This window comes from Girardinichthys multiradiatus, chromosome X, assembly GCF_021462225.1.
Source record: "Girardinichthys multiradiatus isolate DD_20200921_A chromosome X, DD_fGirMul_XY1, whole genome shotgun sequence".
Taxonomy (NCBI): Eukaryota; Metazoa; Chordata; class Actinopteri; order Cyprinodontiformes; family Goodeidae; genus Girardinichthys; species Girardinichthys multiradiatus.
Window position 1 is genome coordinate 8,958,473 of NC_061817.1, and position 21,985 is coordinate 8,980,457.

General features: G+C 38.2%; 1 protein-coding gene across 2 annotated transcripts in view; it reads left to right on the forward strand.

Annotated features, from left to right (window-relative positions):
• The window catches only part of LOC124862727 (protein kinase C beta type-like), a 145,508-nt gene that overhangs the window by 112,980 nt on the left and 10,543 nt on the right, over positions 1-21,985 (forward strand). The window contains exon 17 of one of the 2 annotated variants that reach the window (XM_047356803.1): positions 2,935-8,199. The exons of the other annotated variant lie outside the window; for it this stretch is intronic. Coding sequence (XP_047212759.1) covers positions 2,935-3,111 — 177 coding nt within the window. The 3' untranslated portion in view covers positions 3,112-8,199. Of the gene's footprint in view, positions 1-2,934; positions 8,200-21,985 lie in introns of those variants that run through there. 2 annotated transcript variants of the gene reach the window in all.

Below are 21,985 nucleotides of genomic sequence, written 5' to 3' on the forward strand. Positions count from 1 at the left end.
TGCATCTGTGTGCATGTGGGTTTATTTTAAACAGAGGTCATCTTGGGGACTTGGCTGTTGCAACACCAGCAAATCTAGTGTAAATTCCTCTGGTGTGAGTGCAGACAGAAGCTGTCTGATCTTTTCTCCGTCTGTATCTGTCTCTTCTTTCAGTTTGATCTCGTCTTTCAGACACCTATCGTCTCTCAGGCCTCTGCCCTGTCTCGTACTATTCCTCTCTTTTTATCTTTTCTAATAATAAGAACAAACAACTTTAGTCTTTTCTGGATGGTACTAGCAGAGGTTTAGTATCAGAAGCAGGTTCTTTGATCCTTTTAGGTGGCCTACTTCATTGAGGGGAGTTTGTTTTTGATTTGTGTTATTTTTGACAAAGTCCTATTACTTTCTTTTATTAAAATTACCTAAAACCTGCCCTATCATGTTGTTTATTAGAAGAATTTGATACTGATCAAAACTTATTTTTATCTTTTCTGGTTTCAAAATGCAATCAGTTCCTTTGGAGAATCTACTTAATGCGAGGGCAGACTATCTTTTGAATGTTTGAAGGACTCGTACACCAAGAAACAGACCAGCTGGTTTATGCATTTACCCAGCACACAAACATTCATGCCATCACTCGGAAAATTCATTTGAAGTCATCGCTGTGCGACTTCATTCATCTGTCCTCTCAGCAATCGATTGTCAGTTTTTTTCTCCCTCATCGCCTCTCCATCTGTTCATATCTGCCATGCTTAAACTCATCTCATCTACACATTTTATTTGTCCTCTCAGTGTTAAATGTTTTCAAGGTATTTCTGTTTCATTTGCATGCTCTGGGGTTCAGTCTCAAATTATACCTGTCATGGAGTGCACTACAAAAATAGTGACACTAGTCACTTGAAACCATGTCAATTTTTTTTTTCAAACATTTTGACCAGATGTAGCATAGAACAGACACCTGGTTGTTTAAAAACACCAAGATTATGCCAAACTAACTAACCTGCCAAATATGTCTTCTAAAAAAAGCATTTTGACTTCAACTAACTTGGTTACATGCCTGATCCATCTTATTCCCTATTGTGCAGTCGTTTGTCCCTGTCTCAATCAGACATGGTGCAGTTATCAAGGCATATCAAGGATTTCTAAGTGTTCTATCATATCGTACTTTTACAAAATGTAAATACCATGATCTATTTTATTCAAAACAGAGCAGCAACAGTTATCTGTACGGCTGCTAAAATAGTTTAATGTATTATTTTTTACACTTATACTTGTAACATTTGCTAAAAATTTTTTTCATTCTACAAAACCGACTTAAGCAAAAATATAAACACTTGCTAAATCAGTAGTAGTGTAAAGTAAGTATGATTACTTTACAAAATATTGTTTTGCTGTTGTAGTCTTTATTGAAAAAACAGAGTATTATAATCTAGTTTAACAAAATATCAGATATTTAGGTGGTTAAATTGTCTGACTATTTGGTCAAGTAGCAAGCCTGCAGTCCGCTGCTTGACAAACATGCGGCTCGTAGCTTGAAAACCGTAGTTTGAAAACAGTGTTATCTCAATAAAAGTGAAAGCCACAAAGGCAAAACTGAATTTTTTTGTTTTGTTAGAGAGGGAAACGTGTAGTGGCCTTTCCTCAGTTAGCTGACTAACAGTGTTCAACAACAGGTGGAGGAGGGGCAGCTCTTTGCTACCCTATTCTCCCCATAACCAGAGAAGACTCTGGAAAACTCTGGCGCTTTCTCTAGCATCTCATTAAAAGAAACCGTAGCAAATTGTTTGCGGTTTTGAAAACATAACTTTATGCATTAATACCAATAACCGGTCCATAAAATGCTCAATTACTTCTGAACCTCCATTCCAATTACCTTTTATCTAAAATTGGAAGCCAAGTTCAAATACTTTTTTGATCCTTACTTTGTTTATTTCCCCAAATCTCTAAGCAGACTGGAGTTATATAGATTTAATAACTTTAAAGCTTTCCTCTGGGCGATGTCAGAAAATATAGGACCATTGACGTGTTAATTAAAGCTCAGTGTAGTGATAGAGATGGGGAAAAACGAGTGGCTGTGAAGTACTTTCATGGGAAAACTGTTTTAGAGTTCGCAGCTTGTTTAATGTACATAAAGAAAAATCCTTCTTGGGACTAAGCTCCTTTTTTCAGTTTGCAGTCATCCTAAGGAAAGACTTTTTCTCCCAAAATGTCTTTGCTAAAACAGAAGAAAATTGTAACCTTTGTGCAAAATTTAATTGAAATCCAGGGTCTCTGTCTGAAAGGAAATCATGAATCTTAACGTTTTCAGTTACATACACATTATTTTAAAATTAGTTATGTAGTTAAATAACCTGAAGAGATTTTAAGTTATTTAAAGTGCTCCATTACATCTGAGTAAATGGTTTGATTTGGTTTATCACATCTCAGCAGATCTCAACAGCTGCAACATCTAATTAACCTACAATTAACCCACAATTATTCTAATAATTATGTTATGTCTCTGAGGGTGTTCTTGTGTACATAGAAAGCCACAGCAATTCTAGCTCCAACTGTAATAAAATAAAATTAGAATCTGTAGGGTTTTGGATACCAGATTTGTGAACCTTTCATTACACATGAATGGTTGCCGGGTCATTGTAGTGCATTGCTCCAGGATGTTTGAGGCTTTTTCTGTTTGAAATTTGAGAATACGCTTCAAATATTTGAAAAAGGAAAGCAAAAATGAGGTGTGCTGCAGTTATTGTCTCCTGCTCGGAGCATAAAATCAAGCTCACCACAGTCACTTTGCTTGTTCTGATATTTGAAACCATTTCCAAGTAATGTCATCTCACACCTTGGTTCCATTTCCTTTTCTTTTGTTTTTCCTCTCCTTCTACCCTCACCCGCTCCATCCATTCCTGTCCATCCCCACTCTTCCTCTTTCCAATCCATCCCCTCTCCCGCCCTCCTTGACAGTGTGGACGGGAGGCCGAGAACTTTGACCGCTTTTTCACACGCAACCCGCCAGTGCTGACCCCCCCTGACGAGGAGGTGATTGAGAACCTGGACCAGGACGAGTTCCAGGGATTCTCCTATATCAACGCTGAGTTCCCAGCAAGTGCCGCTACCGCTGCTGCTACCGAGCAGGCTTGATTTCAGCTCCACGCTCAGAAACATGGACTCACACACTGACATGCTCATGACAGACAGCTCCACAGTACACACATAATCAGGCTATCAAGGGAAACAGATAAAGCTTCGAGCACAGATGTGTTGTTCTCATTTTCACATTTCTTATGTTAACCCCAATGTGAGGTACAAGACATAACTGCATGAACTGTAGCGCACTGGAACTATAAAAGCATAGCTAAAATAACTACAGTGTCTTGCAAAAGTATTAATACTTTTTTTTACAACAAAACTTCAGATGTATTTCATCCAGATTTTAGTTGATAGACTAACACAAAGTGGTGTGGGAGGAAAATTATCATTTCATATCATTTTGTATTACTAAAAATATAACGTGTGGCATGCATTGGTCTTCAGCCCCCTTTACTCTGATACTCCTAAAGGAAATAAAAGAACCTACCAAGACAATGGCCGTCCAACTAAATAGGACAGGCAAGAACAGTAAACCAGTTGTAACTCTGGGGGAACTGCAGAGGTTTGCAGCTCATGGAAGAGAATCCGATTGACAGGACAACTGTCAGTTAATTACTATTAGTCGGGAAAGAGGAAAACCATTGTTGAAGGAAGTCCCCTTTAAAGTTTGCCACAAAGCAAGTTGGAGAGACAGTCAACACATGGGAGAAGATATTTTGGTCAGATAGACCAAAATTGACTGTTTTTTTTTTTTAGATTTGAAAGTTGATGTACAGAGGTGCTCTCCATTCACTCTGACTGAACTTGAGCTATTTATGCATAAATTTCAATCCTTAGATGTGCAAAGCTGGTAGAGGCTTACCACAAAACACTTGCAGCTATAAATGAAGCAAAGGGCAGCTTTATAGAGTATTTACGTTTCTACAAAGTAACGGGGGCTGAATACAACTGCATGTGACACACAGGTTTTTTTTTTTTATCTTTGAAAACCATCGCTCACTTCTTCACCTGCAAAAGTGCATTTGTATGTGTTAGTCTACTACATAAAGTCCCAATAAACACAATGATGTTTTAAGTTGTTACTTAGACTTTTGCAAGACACTGTAGATATAAATGTTTCCTTCATGCTTTTGCTATCCAGTTACTGCTACAGCATAGTAAAACAAAATACAGCATCAGTGTATGAACTAGTATATTATAATGATATGCATGATACAGTGAAAAATTTTGTAGAGAAAGCATGGAAATCTGATTCACCCCAAACTTTTTAGAATCATTGTTAGCTTGTGTTTCTTGCAGTGTGAACAAAGATTTGTGTTTAATTAACAGTGCATAACCAAAGAATGGAAGAATATTGGCAAGCCTAAATTGCTCAATTTAAACTAGAATTTTAAAAAAACTCTGGGCCATATTTACGTTCATCACACGATAGTAATTCAACTCAAAACCAAATGGGGAGTAAAAGCTTACTATGTATTACTATATATCAGTAACGTTTAGCAAATAAAGGCCTAGAGTGAAAACAAAGACCTTTGAGATTTAAATTTTGTTTTTGGGGGGTTGAAACTTGAACATTTTAGCTAGATCTGTGCATTTTAATGAGTATATACCTGTATGAGTGTATGTATGTTTATCCTTATCTGAATCTGGAATGCTTCACATACTTGCATGGTTTCTTTGTTAAGAATTTCTCTAGGATTTGTTTTCTACTTGTGTTATTGTAAGTTATGTTACAAAGCCTCACCTTACCCAAATAAGCCATCATATGTACAGTCAGATCGGTACCACAAATATCCGGTTCTTAGTGCATGTTACTGCTTTCCATCTATTGGATCATAATAGTGAAATGCTGTTGGGGAACTTGTGTTATTGGAAGGTTTGAAGTAGTTCATTATCTAGATAACGCTTTTTTTTCTTCTACTTTTTCTTCTACCTTCGATGGAAACAAGCCTTTCTGTTTACGTTACAAATGCATGATTCCTATACCTGCACATCTGTTTGCAGAATGTGTGTGTGCACATGCACATGTGGGTTCTTTCAGGTGCGTATGGTACTTGTATGTGACCATTTACCTTTTTTTGGCTTGTTTTTCTTTTTTAACATGGACACTTTCACGTGTCTGTGTTTACATTTACTCATCTGGGGAATGTTAGCATGACTGCTTCCTCCTCATATCATTTTAGCTCATTTCAAATTAATTAGTCAGAAACCGAGCTTAAGTCCAACTTCAGGACAGCAATGTTGAACCAATTTGCAGAACGGTTTTCCGTGACAAAGCGTTGTTTTATTGTTTAAAAAGATCATTTCTATGAGATCTTGAAAAGGGAGGAAAGTCTGGATTCATATTTGTATTTTCCAGCTGTAGACAAAATCAAGTTTGAAAAAGATCGAAAATATTGAAAAGCAGGTTTTTTTAAGCGATAGAAAAGTTAAGTTCGGAAAACTAGATGCAAAGGTGTAAAAAAACCCACAATTTTATTCTTTTAATATATATATAAAGTTTATTTATTATATATAAAAGATAAAAGATGGTAATTTGAATCAAGCTATGGCAAAGACACGTACTCAAAAACAAATGCATGCTTATCTATCCCCGTGCTGTGACAGTAAAGCAAACATTAAATTGAAAATTAACATGCAAAGAAAGCACATTTTGTGCATACCCACAGCTAGTGGCTATTTTAGCACTGTTTCTAGATCTTTCTTAGACATTGTTTTGATATTTTCTCTCAGTCTTTCAATAGGCATGTAACTATGCATCCAACTCATGAGATACAAAATACAAAATATTGGGTTCACAGGAAAGATATTTCAACTCTATTTTTGGTAAAAGAAATAATCCTAATTTTTCGTTTCAGAAACAGAGTTAAAGTCTCTAAATTCATAAACTTTTAAAGAATCTGTAATCAGTCCTAAATAATCCAGCCCAGGTTTGATTTCTCCATGTATTGTGGGTTTTGTCCTTCTTCAATTCTACAGTGGTCCTAATTAAAATGCTCCCTTGTTGTCTTTTCACAAATCTCAGCCTATATTTAAGAGATTCTCTGGTCAGAGTAGTTTTTACCAGTTCAGCTTTGAACAAGCTAATTATTTTAGATTTTGAATTGGAGACAATCAAATGCCGTTCTGACCCATAAAAAACTCAATTTACCTTTTAGTTCAGGAAGTTCTAAAGTGGACGCTAACGTTTGCATTGTTAGCGGCTAACCGCTACTCAGTTGTGTTCATTTCCCAGTGCTTACGAATTGCTCTTTTATTGTCTGTCATTCTTCACAATCAGTATTGTCAAAGCCAATGAAAGAAAACAAAGCCATTTTCTCACTGTTCTCTTTTAATCTGATCGAGAATCAATTTTTACACATTTGTATTCAGTCGTTTCCCTTTTCTATTTAGATCTTATACATAAAGAGGTAGGTTTGATGGTCAACAAATAAAATGCTTAGGTTGGAGGATTTAACATGGTTCAGGATCCTGTACAGCCCCAAATACATCACACTGCAAAAAACAGAGGAAAACGTCAGGCTTTTACTACCATTTTTATAGTACCTGAACAAAGAAACAAATATCCAAGAACTACTTTTTTTTAGCTGTACTGCCCTCTGTGTCAAACTGTCTTTTTGCAGCTCCTCTTCACAGATGGCAACAGTGACAATTAATAAGGTGAAATGTACATTATTTGAAGGTGTTTTATTTATTTACAACTTAATCTTACACCCACAATATTTTGATGAGTTAAAATTAGTTGGTTGCTACAAGGATACGATTTCATCTGGATTATACTATTATGTAAACCGCATTTGATGGACTTAATACAAAATTAAATAAAATCACTAACCCAATGATTTATTGAATGAGAATTTGTCCAATCAAACATAATTACCATAACAGGCCCAATATTCACTGTTTTCTACTTTACTTCCAACCACATGTTTGAAAGAGGCAAAAAGTGAAGTAGAAGGTATCATAAGAAGTTGTCCAGTGTGTCACTGTACACGCTAATTTAGCTTTTTTGCATTCATATTATGTCAGACTTTACTTTAGTCTTCTGCAGATCAAATACAGTTTTTGAATGAAATTCAGTGTGCATGCAAGTTTGCAAATGAATACAATAGATCAAGGGTGTCAAACTCCAGTTCTCGAGGGCCAGTGTCCTGTAACTTTTAAACGTGTCTGTTCTTCAATGCATTTTATCAAATAATTAGATCATTAGCAGGAGGCTGTAGAATTTGATCTTATGCTGATTCAGAAGTGTTGAACCAGCGACATATGTAAAAGTTGCTGGATGCCGGCCCTTGAGGACTGGAGTTTGACGCTTATGCAAAAGATCCACCTCTGTACGGGTCCCTCAGTTGGTCCATGCAGCTAATTTATGAATACTGTAAAGCATGACACATGATTGTCTCCACCAACCAGGAAAACACCATGTATTTTTTTGTAGCTGTTGTTTTAATGTCTTTTGGTCTTGCAAACCGAATTTGTGAAAAAATTTAACAAGTGAAGAATTTGATATTAAAGGTACTATGAAGTCAAAAGCTTCAAATATCAAGAGCTGTGGAACAGTGGAAAGGTTTGGTTTTACATCTTTTCAAATGTTAAATATAGTTATGACTCTGAGAATAAATTAATCTACTGTATTTGTATGACCTCGGTCTAAATCTGTTCATTACCTGTGCTTTAGCTACATTGTCAGATTTTTCATTTCCTGCTGAATTTCAACACAAAAATATAAACAATGTTATGCAAAAATATGTTACTGTGTCAAATATTTTTATATGCATATAACTCTACGTGTTGTCAGTATTGTAAATGGGGAGTTCTTACTTGAAGGATGGTGTTTTTTCTACCCATCCTTTTGTTGAAAAAAAGAACAGATAAAACAAACTTTGCATGGAAAAAAAAACTTAACAGTTAGGATTACTCACTTTTTAAATATTATGATGATCCATGTTTTCTGTAATACCGGTACTCCAAAGCTTTTAAAGGTATTATGTGTTTTGTGTGTGAAGATTCAAATAATGCAGAAAAATGCTTTTTACAATGCTTTCCATGTGCCAAATTTCCTTTTTTTCCATTTTTTTTATTCTTTTTGGGGTATTGCTAGAATAGCAGACATTCCTTAAATAAACAATTCGAAAGTTGTGTTTTACTTTGTACACTTTATTGTCCTTGAACACATATCTTTCAGTTTTAACTTCAATGCATTGTATGATTAAACTCCCAAATGCTTTTGTTGGCACTGGGATACAAGATGATGTGATTGTAAAAGAGAATAAAAAAGCAATAGGCTTAAAGAGAACGAGCCCAAGAGGTAGAGGTTGGGGTTATAGTAGGTGAAAGAAAGGGTGGTCTTTGACCAACCAGTGGAAAAAAAAAATGTATTTAAAGAAGAGGAGAGAAAATCACTAATTAATGATTAGAAATGAAGGAAGAAAGGTGTTAGAAAGAAATAGTGGTGAGAGGAAAAGATGGAGGGAAGGGATGAGAATGCAAAGCAAAATTGAAACGAGGCAGACAGGCTGGGACAGGCTGTGCATATTTCATGGCTGCCACTTATCATAAGAGCCTTTCTGTGATGGGGAAGCGTAGGTCTGATGACTTCAAGGAAATAACATGCATAACACAGCCTACATACACACAACCCTGCTAAACCACTCAAGCACTCCTTGCTGCCTCTAAAGCTGCTCTCAATCCACCATACAAGCTGTTGTGCTGCTGCTCTGACTGGCTGCACAGCACCTTTTTCTAATAATTATATCCTGCACCATTTACTACCCGTAGTACATTAAAGTGTTAACAAGCATGGACACAAATTACATGCAGTGATTTTTGACTGAGCTGTTGTAAAATGTAATGGGGAGGCTAAATCTGCAATGCTGCTACTGCAGTGTTTATAAGACCAGAAAATGCAAGCTAGGACTGAGATCCATTCATTTAAAGATAAAAACAGTGCTAATTAGGTCGACTGGTACATTAAGCTAGAGGTAAAATTTATGGCAAGCAAGGTCTGGACACCATTAACTTTGAGTAATAGTTTCTGGCTGATTTGTGTAAGAATAAGTTTTTTTTGCGAACAAAAATGCTGGTTCTCAGAAACTGTCTGCATATAGTCTGGGTGAAACTGGGTAAAACCCAGTATTCTGAAAAACAGTCCCACACCAGAAGCCCCTCTGCACTAAACTTCATACTTGACAAAAGGCAGTTATGTTTTTTTAGACCTGGTTGAAATGCCCAAATTCAACACTGTAAAGGGATAACCCAGTACTTTTGGCAAAATGGTGTAACTTATCTTAAATAATGGGACTGTCTGAATTTTTCAAACATCAATGTAGTCAAGTCAAGTTTATTTATATAGCGCTTTTCAGCAACAAGGCACTCAAAGCGCTGTACATGAGCAAAACATTTCAATGATACAGAAAATCAAACAGAAAAACAAATCAAATGACATTAATAATCCATGGGAGTTTACTGGTAAGAGCTGGTTCTAATCCAATCTTTCTAATAGAGGTAATTAGCTCATTAAGTCCTCTGTGGTAAGGAATTCATCTGAAGAAAAATGATAATATTAATCCTCGAGGTTGCTGGTATGAGGCAGTTGTGGTCCCATCATTCAAATAAGCTGGGTCACTGGTATAAAACATTTTTAGTCCAAACTTTTTAAATACTAATAATGTTTGGCTTTCACTGGCATGACATTTTTGTAATAAAATCCTTCTAAGAAATCTAAGAATCTCTGGTCATTGGTGTAAAAACAGCTTTAGTCAAATTTTTATATACTAATAATATTTGGCTTTTGCCGGTAATCCTTCTGAGAAATCTGAAAATCTATGAAAAGTGATGAAATGTCATTGCCTCCTTGAACCGCCACCTTAACGTGGTAGAGGGGTATGAGTGTTTGAATGATCTTAGAGGCTATGTTGTCTGGGGCTTAAATGCCCCTGGTAGGGTTTCCCATGGCAAACAGTCTCTAGGTGACGGGTCAGACAAAGAGCGGTTCAAGAACCCCTCATGACGACGATTAAATCGAGGCACATGACGTCGCCTGGTACGGCGGAGCCGGGGTCCCACCATGGAGCCAGGTTCCTGCCTCAAGTGGAGGAGTTTAAGTATCTCGGGGTCTTGTTCACGAGTGAGGGAAGAATGGAGCGGGAGATCGACAGACGGATCGGTGCGGCTGCTGCAGTAATGGGGACACTGTGCCGGTCCATTGTGAAGAGAGAGCTGAGCCGAAAAGCGAAGCTCTCGATTTACTGGTCGGTCTACGTTCCTACCCTCACCTATGGCCATGAACTTTGGGTCATGACCGAAAGAACGAGATCCCGGATACAAGCGGCTGAAATGAGCTTCCTCTGTAAGGTGGCCAGGAACTCCCTTAGAGATAGGGTGAGGAGCTCGGCCATCCGGGAGGGGCTCGGAGTAGAGCCGCTGCTCCTTCACATCGAGAGGAGCCAGTTGAGGTGGCTCGGGCATCTATACCGGATGCCTCCTGGACGCCTTCCTTGGGAGGTGTTCCAGGCACGTCCCACCGGGAGGAGGCCCAGGGGACGGCCCAGGACACGCTGGAGGGACTATGTCTCTCGGCTGGCCTGGGAACGTCTTGGGCTTCCCCCGGAGGAGCTGGAGGAGGTGTCTGGGGAGAGGGACGTCTGGGCGTCTCTGCTGAGTCTGCTGCCCCCGCAACCCTGTCCCGGATAAAGCGGAAGACAACGAGTACGAGTAATGAAATGTAGGTATCCCTGTCAACAACCACCCTCTAATATCCACTGATTTCAAATAATTCTAGGTTGGTTCAAAGTGCACAGAAACAACTGTATCAAGTGTACTTTTTTCTGATTAGGAGTGGCCAGGCCACTATTTTTGATCCGTTTTTTTCCAAGTTAAACCACATTTTTTAAATTTTGTTTGGTATAAGTTAACTTGTTTTGCCTGTTGCATTTTATGTGCCATGATGCAGCTATTCCTTCGATTTAGTGTCAAACCTGATTTATGGGGCGGCCACTGTAGAAAACTTGACTCTTACTGACTACCATTGTTGCAGTATGTTGTGAATGTGGTTAAGTGTTTGTTTGTTCTTACTGCAACATACATTAATCAGACATAACATTGTGACCACTGAGAGGTAAAGTGAATAGGACTGACTATTGGCAGCAAGTGAACATTACTCTTTTCAAAACTGTGGTGGCAACCAGTTCAAACCATCTCCAAAACTGCAGCTCCTGTGGGGCCTGAAGGGGTCAGTCTCTTTTAAAAGAGGTCCAAAGTAGAAACAGGAGCCTGATCATGGTGGGGAGTAAAGGCTGGCCCATGGTCCGATACAATTGACAAGCTACCACAGCTAAAAGACATTAATGTTGGTTCTGATAGAATAGTGTCAGAATAGATACAGCCTTGCAGTTTGTTGTGTGTGGCGCTGCATAGCCTTAGACCAGTCAGGGATCCCACGCTGAACCCTGTCCACCACTTAAAACCAGCAACAATGGGAATGTGGGCATCAAACTGGTCCACAGCATGATGGAATAAGGTGGCTTGGTTTGATTAAGCTTGTATTCTTTTGCACTTCATGGTTGGTCAGATCTGTGCTGGACTAAGAGTTCTGATCCATGGAGGCCCCACCATGGAAATTACATGATTTAAAAGATCTGCTGTGAACATTTGAACTCAGATTCCACAGCTTCAGGGATCTAGTCAGGTCTATACTTCGCCGGGTCACAGGTATTTTGGACAGTAGTGAGACCAATGCACTATTTGGCAGAAGGTCATAATGTTATGCCCAACTTGTGTATGTAGTTTTATACCATTGTTAATAGTAATGGGTTCTAAACAGTTTTAGTACATTTATTTATTTTCAAATGTCTGATTGGGAAATTTGTCTACTACTCAATCTTTCAATATTAAATGAGCTTTGGACAGAGATTCTAATACCTTTAATACTATTAAAAATTCAATTCAAAATTCAAAAATACTTTATTAATCCTAAAGGTAAATTAAATGTTGTTATAGCTCATATTATGAAGGTTTCTTCAAAGAAACCTTCTAGATGCTGATGGCTGTGGGCAGGAAGGATCTCCTGTAGCGCTCCGTCTTACAGCAGATCTGAAGAAGCCTCTGACTGAAGACACTCTGTTGTTGTAGGACAGTCTCATGAAGAGGATGCTCAGGGTTCTCCATAATGTTCTTCATTTTATGAAGAATCCGTCTTTCCACAATGATCTCCAGAGGTTTTAGAGGAGTCCCCAGAACAGAGCCAGCCTTCTTTATCAGCTTGATGAGTTTTTTTAAGTCCCTGGCTCTGATGCTGCTTCCCCAGCAGATGATGGCAGAAGAGATCACACTCTCCACAACAGACTTATAGAAGATATGCAGCATCTTGCTGCAAACACCAAAGGACCTAAGCTTCCTCAAGAAGTACAGTCTGCTCTGTCCCTTCTTGTAGATGGCTTCACAGTTGCATCTCCACTCTAGTCTGTTGTCCAAGTGAACACCGATGTATTTATACTCCTCCACCACCTCCACTTCTTGTCCCATGATATAAATAGTTTTTTACTTATTCCTGCTTCTCTTAAAATCTACAATCATCTCCTTTGTTTTTGTCACGTTCAAAATGAGATGATTGTTTCCACACCATGCCACAAAGCGGTCCACCACCTTCCTGTACTCAGCTTCTTGTCCATCTCTGATCCACCCCACGACTGCAGAATCATCCGAGTATTTCTGCAGATGACAGGAGTCTGTCTTGTACTGGAAGTCTGAGGTGTACAGAGTGAAGATGAATGGTGAGAGTACAGTCCCCTGTGGTGCTCCTGTGCTGCTGACTACCTGGTTAGACTCACAACCCTTCAGTCCCACAAACTGTGGTCTGTTTGTCAGGTAGTCTTTGATCCAGGAGATTGTTGAGGCCTCCACCTGAGTCTTCTGGAGTTTCTGACAAAGAACATCTGGTTGAATTGTGCTAAATGTTCTGGAGAAATCAAAGAACATGATCCTCACAGTGCTACTGGCTTTGTCCAGATGACAGTGGGTTTGTTGAAGCAGGTGTATGATGGCATCTTCAACTCCAACTCCACAGCGATAAGCAAACTTGAAGGGGGTCCTGATGGTTTACTGTTTGCTTACTCAGGTGGGCCAACAGGAGTCTCTAAAGGACCTTCATGATGTGGGATGTCAGGGCAACAGGAAGTTAAGGAAGTTCTTTAATGCAAAATCTTTTTTACCTCAGCCATATAGAGGTCCAAATTCTGTTTTATGTATCCTTATTAAATCATTGTGTGTTTATTTTGTCTTAATTAGATGCAGGGTTTATAAAGATTATTTGTCTTCATTTTGTTCCCCTAAGCACAACCACCTCCATCTAAAACTTTAAATACATTTTCCATTGTGTTGTTTGGGCAGTTAACCTAATTTATATACATTATTCAAATCTGTGATGTGACATGAACATTATCTGGATCAGTCTGCTATCTTTAGGCATTGTGAGTGTTATTGATGGTTGCAGCAATAAAACGCCATAGTGCTGTTTGGTTTTTTGTCTGATATGATAAATGATTCACCTTAGGTTAATGGTTTGGCATTTAGAGAAATATCAAATGTGTTGTTGCTCACAGTCAAAAAAGAAGATAAATTCCTCTATTTTGTGAATTAAATAAGAAGCTAGATGCATTGAGTTCAAGTTCATTGAGATTAAATGCAGAAAATAACTGGGAACGGCCTATCCTATTTTGAAGAAATACTTTCTACCCGCTCTGTTTCAGCTTGTAAATCAACAAATTATATCTTCAGTCTGTTGAAAGATGTGACATTTGCTGAACATTTGTTTTGCAAAGGGGCTTGTGGAGTCTATTCCTTGATGCGTCCTGACACGTTCTGGTGCAAAAATGCACATTTAGGACACACTTTTTTAAAACTATTTTAAAAATGCTACACAACATTATTAATAGTTCAATATGGTACTTGCTTATTATTGCAACATTTGTTATGTTCTGTAGTTTATGGCTCTGGGCTGTTTTTATTCTGAAGGTATATTGACCTTGAGCAAAAGTACCTTGGTTTCATGATATGACAGGAACAAATTCTACTATAACTAAAATAAATCACATACTTTTATCATAGCTGTATCAAATATAATATTGTTTGCATTATTTTTGTGCATCATTTTCTGTTTACACAGATATGAACAGTTCAAAATAAAATACAAAGTTATTTTTCCTTAAATGTAGAGCAGAGATCTTCTCCCCTAGGGGTTGCAGAGGTACTGCATGGGCAGTACAGGTCCTTCTCAAAAAATTAGCATATTGTGATAAAGTTCATTATTTTCCATAATGTCATGATGAAAATTTAACATTCATATATTTTAGATTCATTGCACACTAACTGAAATATTTCAGGTCTTTTATTGTCTTAATACGGATGATTTTGGCATACAGCTCATGAAAACCCAAAATTTCTATCTCACAAAATTAGCATATCTTTAAAAGGGTCTCTAAACGAGCTATGAACCTAATCATCTGAATCAACGAGTTAACTCTAAACAACTGCAAAAGATTCCTGAGGCCTTTAAAACTCCCAGCCTGGTTCATCACTCAAAACCCCAATCATGGGTAAGACTGCCAACCTGACTGCTGTCCAGAAGGCCACTATTGACACCCTCAAGCAAGAGGGTAAGACACAGAAAGAAATTTCTGAATGAATAGGCTGTTCCCAGAGTGCTGTATCAAGGCACCTCAGTGGGAAGTCTGTGGGAAGGAAAAAGTGTGGCAGAAAACGCTGCACAACGAGAAGAGGTGACCGGACCCTGAGGAAGATTGTGGAGAAGGGCCGATTCCAGACCTTGGGGGACCTGCGGAAGCAGTGGACTGAGTCTGGAGTAGAAACATCCAGAGCCACCGTGCACAGGCGTGTGCAGGAAATGGGCTACAGGTGCCGCATTCCCCAGACCTGGGCTACAGAGAAGCAGCACTGGACTGTTGCTCAGTGGTCCAAAGTACTTTTTTCGGATGAAAGCAAATTCTGCATGTCATTCGGAAATCAAGGTGCCAGAGTCTGGAGGAAGACTGGGGAGAAGGAAATGCCAAAATGCCAGAAGTCCAGTGTCAAGTACCCACAGTCAGTGATGGTCTGGGGTGCCGTGTCAGCTGCTGGTGTTGGTCCACTGTGTTTTATCAAGGGCAGGGTCAATGCAGCTAGCTATCAGGAGATTTTGGAGCACTTCTTGCTTCCATCTGCTGAAAAGCTTTATGGAGATGAAGATTTCATTTTTCAGCACGACCTGGCACCTGCTCACAGTACCAAAACCACTGGTAAATGGTTTACTGACCATGGTATCACTGTGCTCAATTGGCCTGCCAACTCTCCTGACCTGAACCCCATAGAGAATCTGTGGGATATTGTGAAGAGAACGTTGAGAGACTCAAGACCCAACACTCTGGATGAGCTAAAGGCCGCTATCGAAGCATCCTGGGCCTCCATAAGACCTCAGCAGTGCCACAGACCGATTGCCTCCATGCCACGCCGCATTGAAGCAGTCATTTCTGCAAAAGGATTCCCGACCAAGTATTGAGTGCATAACTGTACATGATTATTTGAAGGTTAACGTTTTTTGTATTAAAAACACTTTTCTTTTTTTGGTCGAATGAAATATGCTAATTTTGTGAGATAGGAATTTTGGGTTTTCATGAGCTGTATGCCAAAATCATCCGTATTAAGACAATAAAAGACCTGAAATATTTCAGTTAGTGTGCAATGAATCTAAAATATATGAATGTTAAAATTTCATCATGACATTATGGAAAATAATGAACTTTATCACAATATGCTAATATTTTGAGAAGGACCTGTATATTGGTTTAAGACAAGTGTTACACTTAACAAAACAACATCTGGTTCTGGTCTATTTCTAACCATTGATGCTGTTGAAAAAAAAAATTCCTACAGTGATCGCTAGTGTTTTCAATGTGTTATCGACTTGCCACACATCATTTTGCTTTATTCCTACTATGACTTCAAACTGAACGAACTCAACACTCTAAAAGTTACTGGTTTTACACAGCATACTGAGTGAGGTTTTCAGCCCAAAAAATTTGTTACTATTGTTTAATGTTAAGTCTACAAAAGAGTAAGTTAGAATACCTCATAACCTGGAGACTTTTACTGATAAATAACTTAACATGATTGGATCACAGTTGCCCGCTTTACATGCAAATAAACACATAGCCACATCACAGATTGTGCTCTGAGCTGGGCGAATAAGAGGTTTGCTAATGTTTCTGTAACATTTCATATACATCCAGTCACTTGAATTAAGTTATCATTCAGAAATCAGTACAGCTGAGATTTAATAAAGCCACTTTGTTGTGGAGTTATTTTGGCTACAAACACTCTATAAGCTCACCTGTAAAATCAGTTCAGAGAACTTTAGATGTTTATGTGCAGTGGGACTGGATATTTCACATATACAGAGATTTTGTGCTATATTTTATAATGCAGTGGCAGCAGCAGGTTCAGTGAGCTCGAAACAAATTATAAAAACTAGACACAGCATCCTGATATCTACTGATAAATAAAGTCCTGACTTTTGAGGGAATGTGTTTTACTTAGGTAGATTCCAACAATTAAAAAGTTTATCTAAAAAAATCCTTGTTATTTCCAGTAGTACTGATTTTGGTAATAACTTTGTTTTCCTTGTTTTAACTGAGATCGTCCATATATCTCTGCTGCTTGAGTGGCGTCATGTCAGGTCAGTGGGTGGTCCTTCAATGTGACCCAGGACAGATTGCATTCTGACCACCAAACTTCCAGGCAACCCCTGAAGGTGGTCTGAAGAAAACCATCCACAATGCGTCTTGTGTACATTCACACCTTAATTAAGTGCTTTCCAGGCACGACGGGATCACTCAGGATGCAGGTGGTTTTAGTCTCTTCTCTAACCCAACAAACTGGATCGGAGGTTTTAAACCAGTGTCCATTTAAAACCGTCCAGCTTCTGTGCCAACAGCACATTCAAATCAAAGATATAACCCAGAGGTTTTTTTAAATATATAATAAAAAATCTAGGTTGTATTCAAATAACGACTCCATAAATTCATCGGACACCTTCGAACTGCAAATGGGGCCATGCCTAAGCTATGCTATATTTACTTGTGGCTGTACTTTTGTTAGTTCAGTTCTCACACATATGGCATCTGGCCAGTCAAATAGTTCAGGTTTACCTAATTCAAATGTCTAGGCATCTCACGACCAATTTAAATATAGATTCAAAAATGCTTCAAAAACATTTGATTCACCTGCCAGATTAATATGCAATGCAAAGTCATTTTGTTTTTATGTATTAATTTACCAGGACAGTACATATTTATAGCAGTATACCTGTAACATGCCAGAATTAACCAAAGGCTAATCTGTAGTCCTGTTGCCCAGTTATACAGTTGCACCCTAGAAGAAGCATCAAATATTATAAACAATGAATTAAACAACAACAAAGACAACATATTAAGATTGTATTAGTCAATTCTGTGTAGGAGCAGCAGCAGCAAGAAAGCAATATGATACAGGTGAAATTTATCCTGAAAAGCATAGTTATTTTTTAATCACAAGCAGCAGTAACAAATGGTTTAGTAAAAGCATAATAGCAACAATGTAAGTATCATGCATTAGCCAGAATAAAATAACAAACAAACAATATAAGTATTTTCTACAAAAATAAAACAGTTCCTTGCCCTCTTTTGGGTTTACTTTTATACTACTTGCTTTTGAACGTACCCTTTGCAACTTATCTTAGGTTTTATTTACATGAAGACCTTGCAGTGGAATGCTTTTATCATGTCCTAAATTGTAAAACCTTAATGATCAAACATGGCTTACTTGCTTTTTCTACTTAATTCTTATATTAAATGTAGTCTTAAATAATGTTTTACCTTTGAAAACATTATTTTCAAAGTGTTCTTAGAGGCAGTGGCTTTAATATCCACAATTTTTAACTGCACACTAGCAGCTGTATTTTACGTAGATTTATTATAAAGCAAGAGAGAGTCCTCTGTAACAGGAAATTCCAGCATATAAGCTGCATAAAGTTTGTATTGGGCTGGATGTAATATTCTGCATATAGTGTAAGACGCAGTGCTGCTGTAGTGTGTGATAATTAATTCCAAATGTTGTGGCCCCTAAATTAAAGCCAGTGGCTTTAGCACAAAGCAGCATCCGCTTATCAGCCCAAAACAGGTCAGTGTTCGATACCGCCTTTTTTTATTCACCCTCCCCTCCTCCCCATTTCATATCCCCTTTCCTGAGGCCACCCCACTCTCCCCGCATCCTCGGTGGACATTGTCTCCCACTAAACCTCTCGTCATGTAAAAGACGTGAACTGGCAGAGAGAAAGAGAGGTGGAGGAGAGTCAGGAAGGGAGGGAAAGAGGAGAAGCAAGGAGAGACCGGCAGTCATGTTCCTCTATTAAAGCCACTGCCTCTAAGAACACAGTGATGTTGAAACTACGTGTTTATATACCCCAGTGTTGCTGTTTATTCTGAGTTTTCTATCTGTGCATCAGTACCAAAGGCTGCTGATATTTATCTAGCCATCTGTCCGATGCAGTTTTTGTTTTTTCTTTCTGTGCCTCACAGCATTAACCGCAACTGAAGCAAGCTCAGATGGAGCACATTATGATCCGCTCTACATTGCTGGCAGCTGTGTGTGTTATTATGTACATGCATGATTGATAAATAAACGTGTAAATAGTCTTCTTGGGAAATTTAGTGCAGATGTCTTTATCACCATGAGATTACCCATCAGATAAATAATGGTCTTGACTGCTACCCTGAGAAATACTGAGTACTGGCTTGTCCATGAGGCACTTAGCATTTCCATCTTACTTCATTTATATGAATGAAAACGTAATGTTTCGCTATGAGTATTACACAGAAACTGTGAGATTTCAATGCATCCAGTTTTTGCAAATTTGCATTTAAAGGTTTTGATTTGAGGAAAACCTGAATGAGTCAGTAAGACTACTCCGAGATCTAATGAAACAAAACTTATTGTCTGTTTTTGAGCGGTGCTGAAAGGGAAATTACCACACTGTACCCTGTGTACTAGGTGATTTTGACAGGAGAAAACAGTAAAACTGTGACCTTTAAAAGTCTGAAGGGGGAGGCCACACAACATTGGTTTTCTCATCAAAATCACTGTGAGATCCTTAAGTTATGAGGGGGAATAATACACGGAGCCAAAAATACAGAAACATTGGTCTTGTGCTATATTTAGAATTTAGTAGCCCTATTATTACAAGTAAAAAGAAAAACAAAATCTGCCAGAGTCTATCTTACATTATTTAATGATTTGATGTTTTATATGGAAAAGAGCTTTACCTTTATTCCAAGAACTTGCTGAGTTCCTTCCTGTGAGTTCCTAGCATACAGCCATCACAGAGGGACATTGTGACACCCTTCATTTGAAGTGAGAGGGATACAAATAGATAAAATAAACAGTCTGAGACAAAGAATATGCAGCAGCATCTGATTGCACTTCTCTGATGACAGTGAATGTTTACAATAAAAGCAGAGGTTTCAGCGGTCAGATAATAAAATCGACTTCATATGTGTAAATTGGAATTATAACCAGAATTTTTGAATAATTACAAATCATATATTCCACCAGGAGATATATTGGTAAGATGTTTAAGTTGGAATGATTCTGATTCCGATCTAACCTTTTCATTCCTCCAAGTAGTTGTTTCCCCAGGCTGGCTTAATAAAAAAAATAAATATAAGAATGAGCCAGGGACCTTTAAGTTGTGGATAAAGTTCCTATTGCTTGACCATCTTTGGCTGAAAGCTCAATGTTTTATGAATGGTATAAGAGTGGCTTTAAGTGGTCCAATAATTTTTAGCTCAGTTACTTAGAAAATAGGCCTGACTGCTCTCCTGTTGGAGCTACTTGAAATATTTGATATGCTGAGGTCTGTTAAGCTTCCTCAGTGCAGACTGAGCATCTGCATAGTATGGCATGAGATTTATTAAATGTTATTACTTGTTCACTGCTGTAACATTTGCCATAATTCCAAAAAACAAACAATCCATTACAGCCTGACTAATCTGGAGATCAAATTACATATTTTACAGTGTCAGATAAGAAGAAAAGTGAGGTTGGATTTTGTTTTGCTTAAAACAGTATCCTTGTCAGGCATTGAACACTTGGCAGATACGCAATAGTGTAATAGAAAATAAGACGTTTTAGATCTTTTTCAATTAAGAACCCTTAATCAACCCTTGCGGAAAATATATACTTTTTGTCAGTGTCAGTGGGTGACAAAGATACTGGTTTCACAAAAAGAAATTTGATCACAGGGCAAATTGTAACGTACTGGACATACAAATGCAGATTTGCAAAAACTCTCCAAGCCGACAGATGATAAATCCAACAAAGGAGGATTAAGATCTGGCTGTACTAGTGTAAAACACTTTACTCTGTGAGAAACGCTGCAATGAGTTTATTTTCCTTTGCATTGCTTTTACATTTACTAAGAAGATCATTTTAATACAAATGTTAACCAATGATCCTCTGTCATATGGTAAAAAACTAAGAACCGGATAGATTAATGTAATTGGAAGGTGCCCAATAGAAGGGTTCTGGAATTAGAAGGTGCCCAATACAAGGATACCTTAATTCCAAGGAACTCTTGAAAATGGATTTTAAACCCCAATGAAGTTTTTTTTGTTAAACTAAGGCTTAATGAAAATAAGTGTACCACTCTGTTAGATATGTCACATAATAGTCTTAAACTGCTTGCAGTCTTAATGCATAGACGTTGCCTGTTGATGCACATTATACCCATACCAAGGATCAATTGGAAGCACCTTACTGGCATCTAGCGATTTTATAGCATTAAGCTGCATAACACATTAATGATGGATTGTACAGAAATTTATTTTGTAATTCAATTTCAATGCCTTGTTTAACACAATGAAAAAAATAATCTACGTACCCGGGACAAGAAAATGTTTTAATTGGCATTATACCTATATGTATCATATGTGCTATATTCTAGTTAACAAACCAGTTAAGGTTTTAATGGTATTTGGAAATAATGAGTCATCCCAAACCCTGATCCCTATGACCCACTGCCCTTATACAGGTCCTTCTCAAAAAATTAGCATATTGTGATAAAGTTCATTATTTTCTATAATGTAATGATGAAAATTTAACATTAATATATTTTAGATTCATTGCACACTAACTGAAATATTTCAGGTCTTTTATTGTCTTAATACGGATGATTTTGGCATACAGCTCATGAAAACCCAAAATTTCTATCTCACAAAATTAGCATATTTCATCTGACCAATAAAAGAAAAGTGTTTTTAATACAAAAAACGTCAACCTTCAAATAATCATGTACATTTATACACTCAATACTTGGTCGGGAATCCTTTTGCAGAAATGACTGCTTCAATGCGGCGTGGCATTGAGGCAATCAGCCTGTGGCACTGCTGAGGTCTTATGGAGGCCCAGGATGCTTCGATAGCGGCCTTTAGCTCATCCAGAGTGTTGGGTCTTGAGTCTCTCAACGTTCTCTTCACAATATCCCACAGATTCTCTATGGGGTTCAGGTCAGGAGAGTTGGCAGGCCAATTGAGCACAGTGATACCATGGTCAGTAAACCATTTACCAGTGGTTTTGGCACTGTGAGCAGGTGCCAGGTCGTGCTGAAAAACGAAATCTTCATCTCCATAAAGCTTTTCAGTAGATGGAAGCATGAAGTGCTCCAAAATCTCCTGATAGCTAGCTGCATTGACCCTGCCCTTGATAAAACACAGTGGACCCACACTAGCAGCTGACACGGCACCCCAGACCATCACTGACTGTGGGTACTTGACACTGGACTTCTGGCATTTTGGCATTTCCTTCTCCCCAGTCTTCCTCCAGACTCTGGCACCTTGATTTC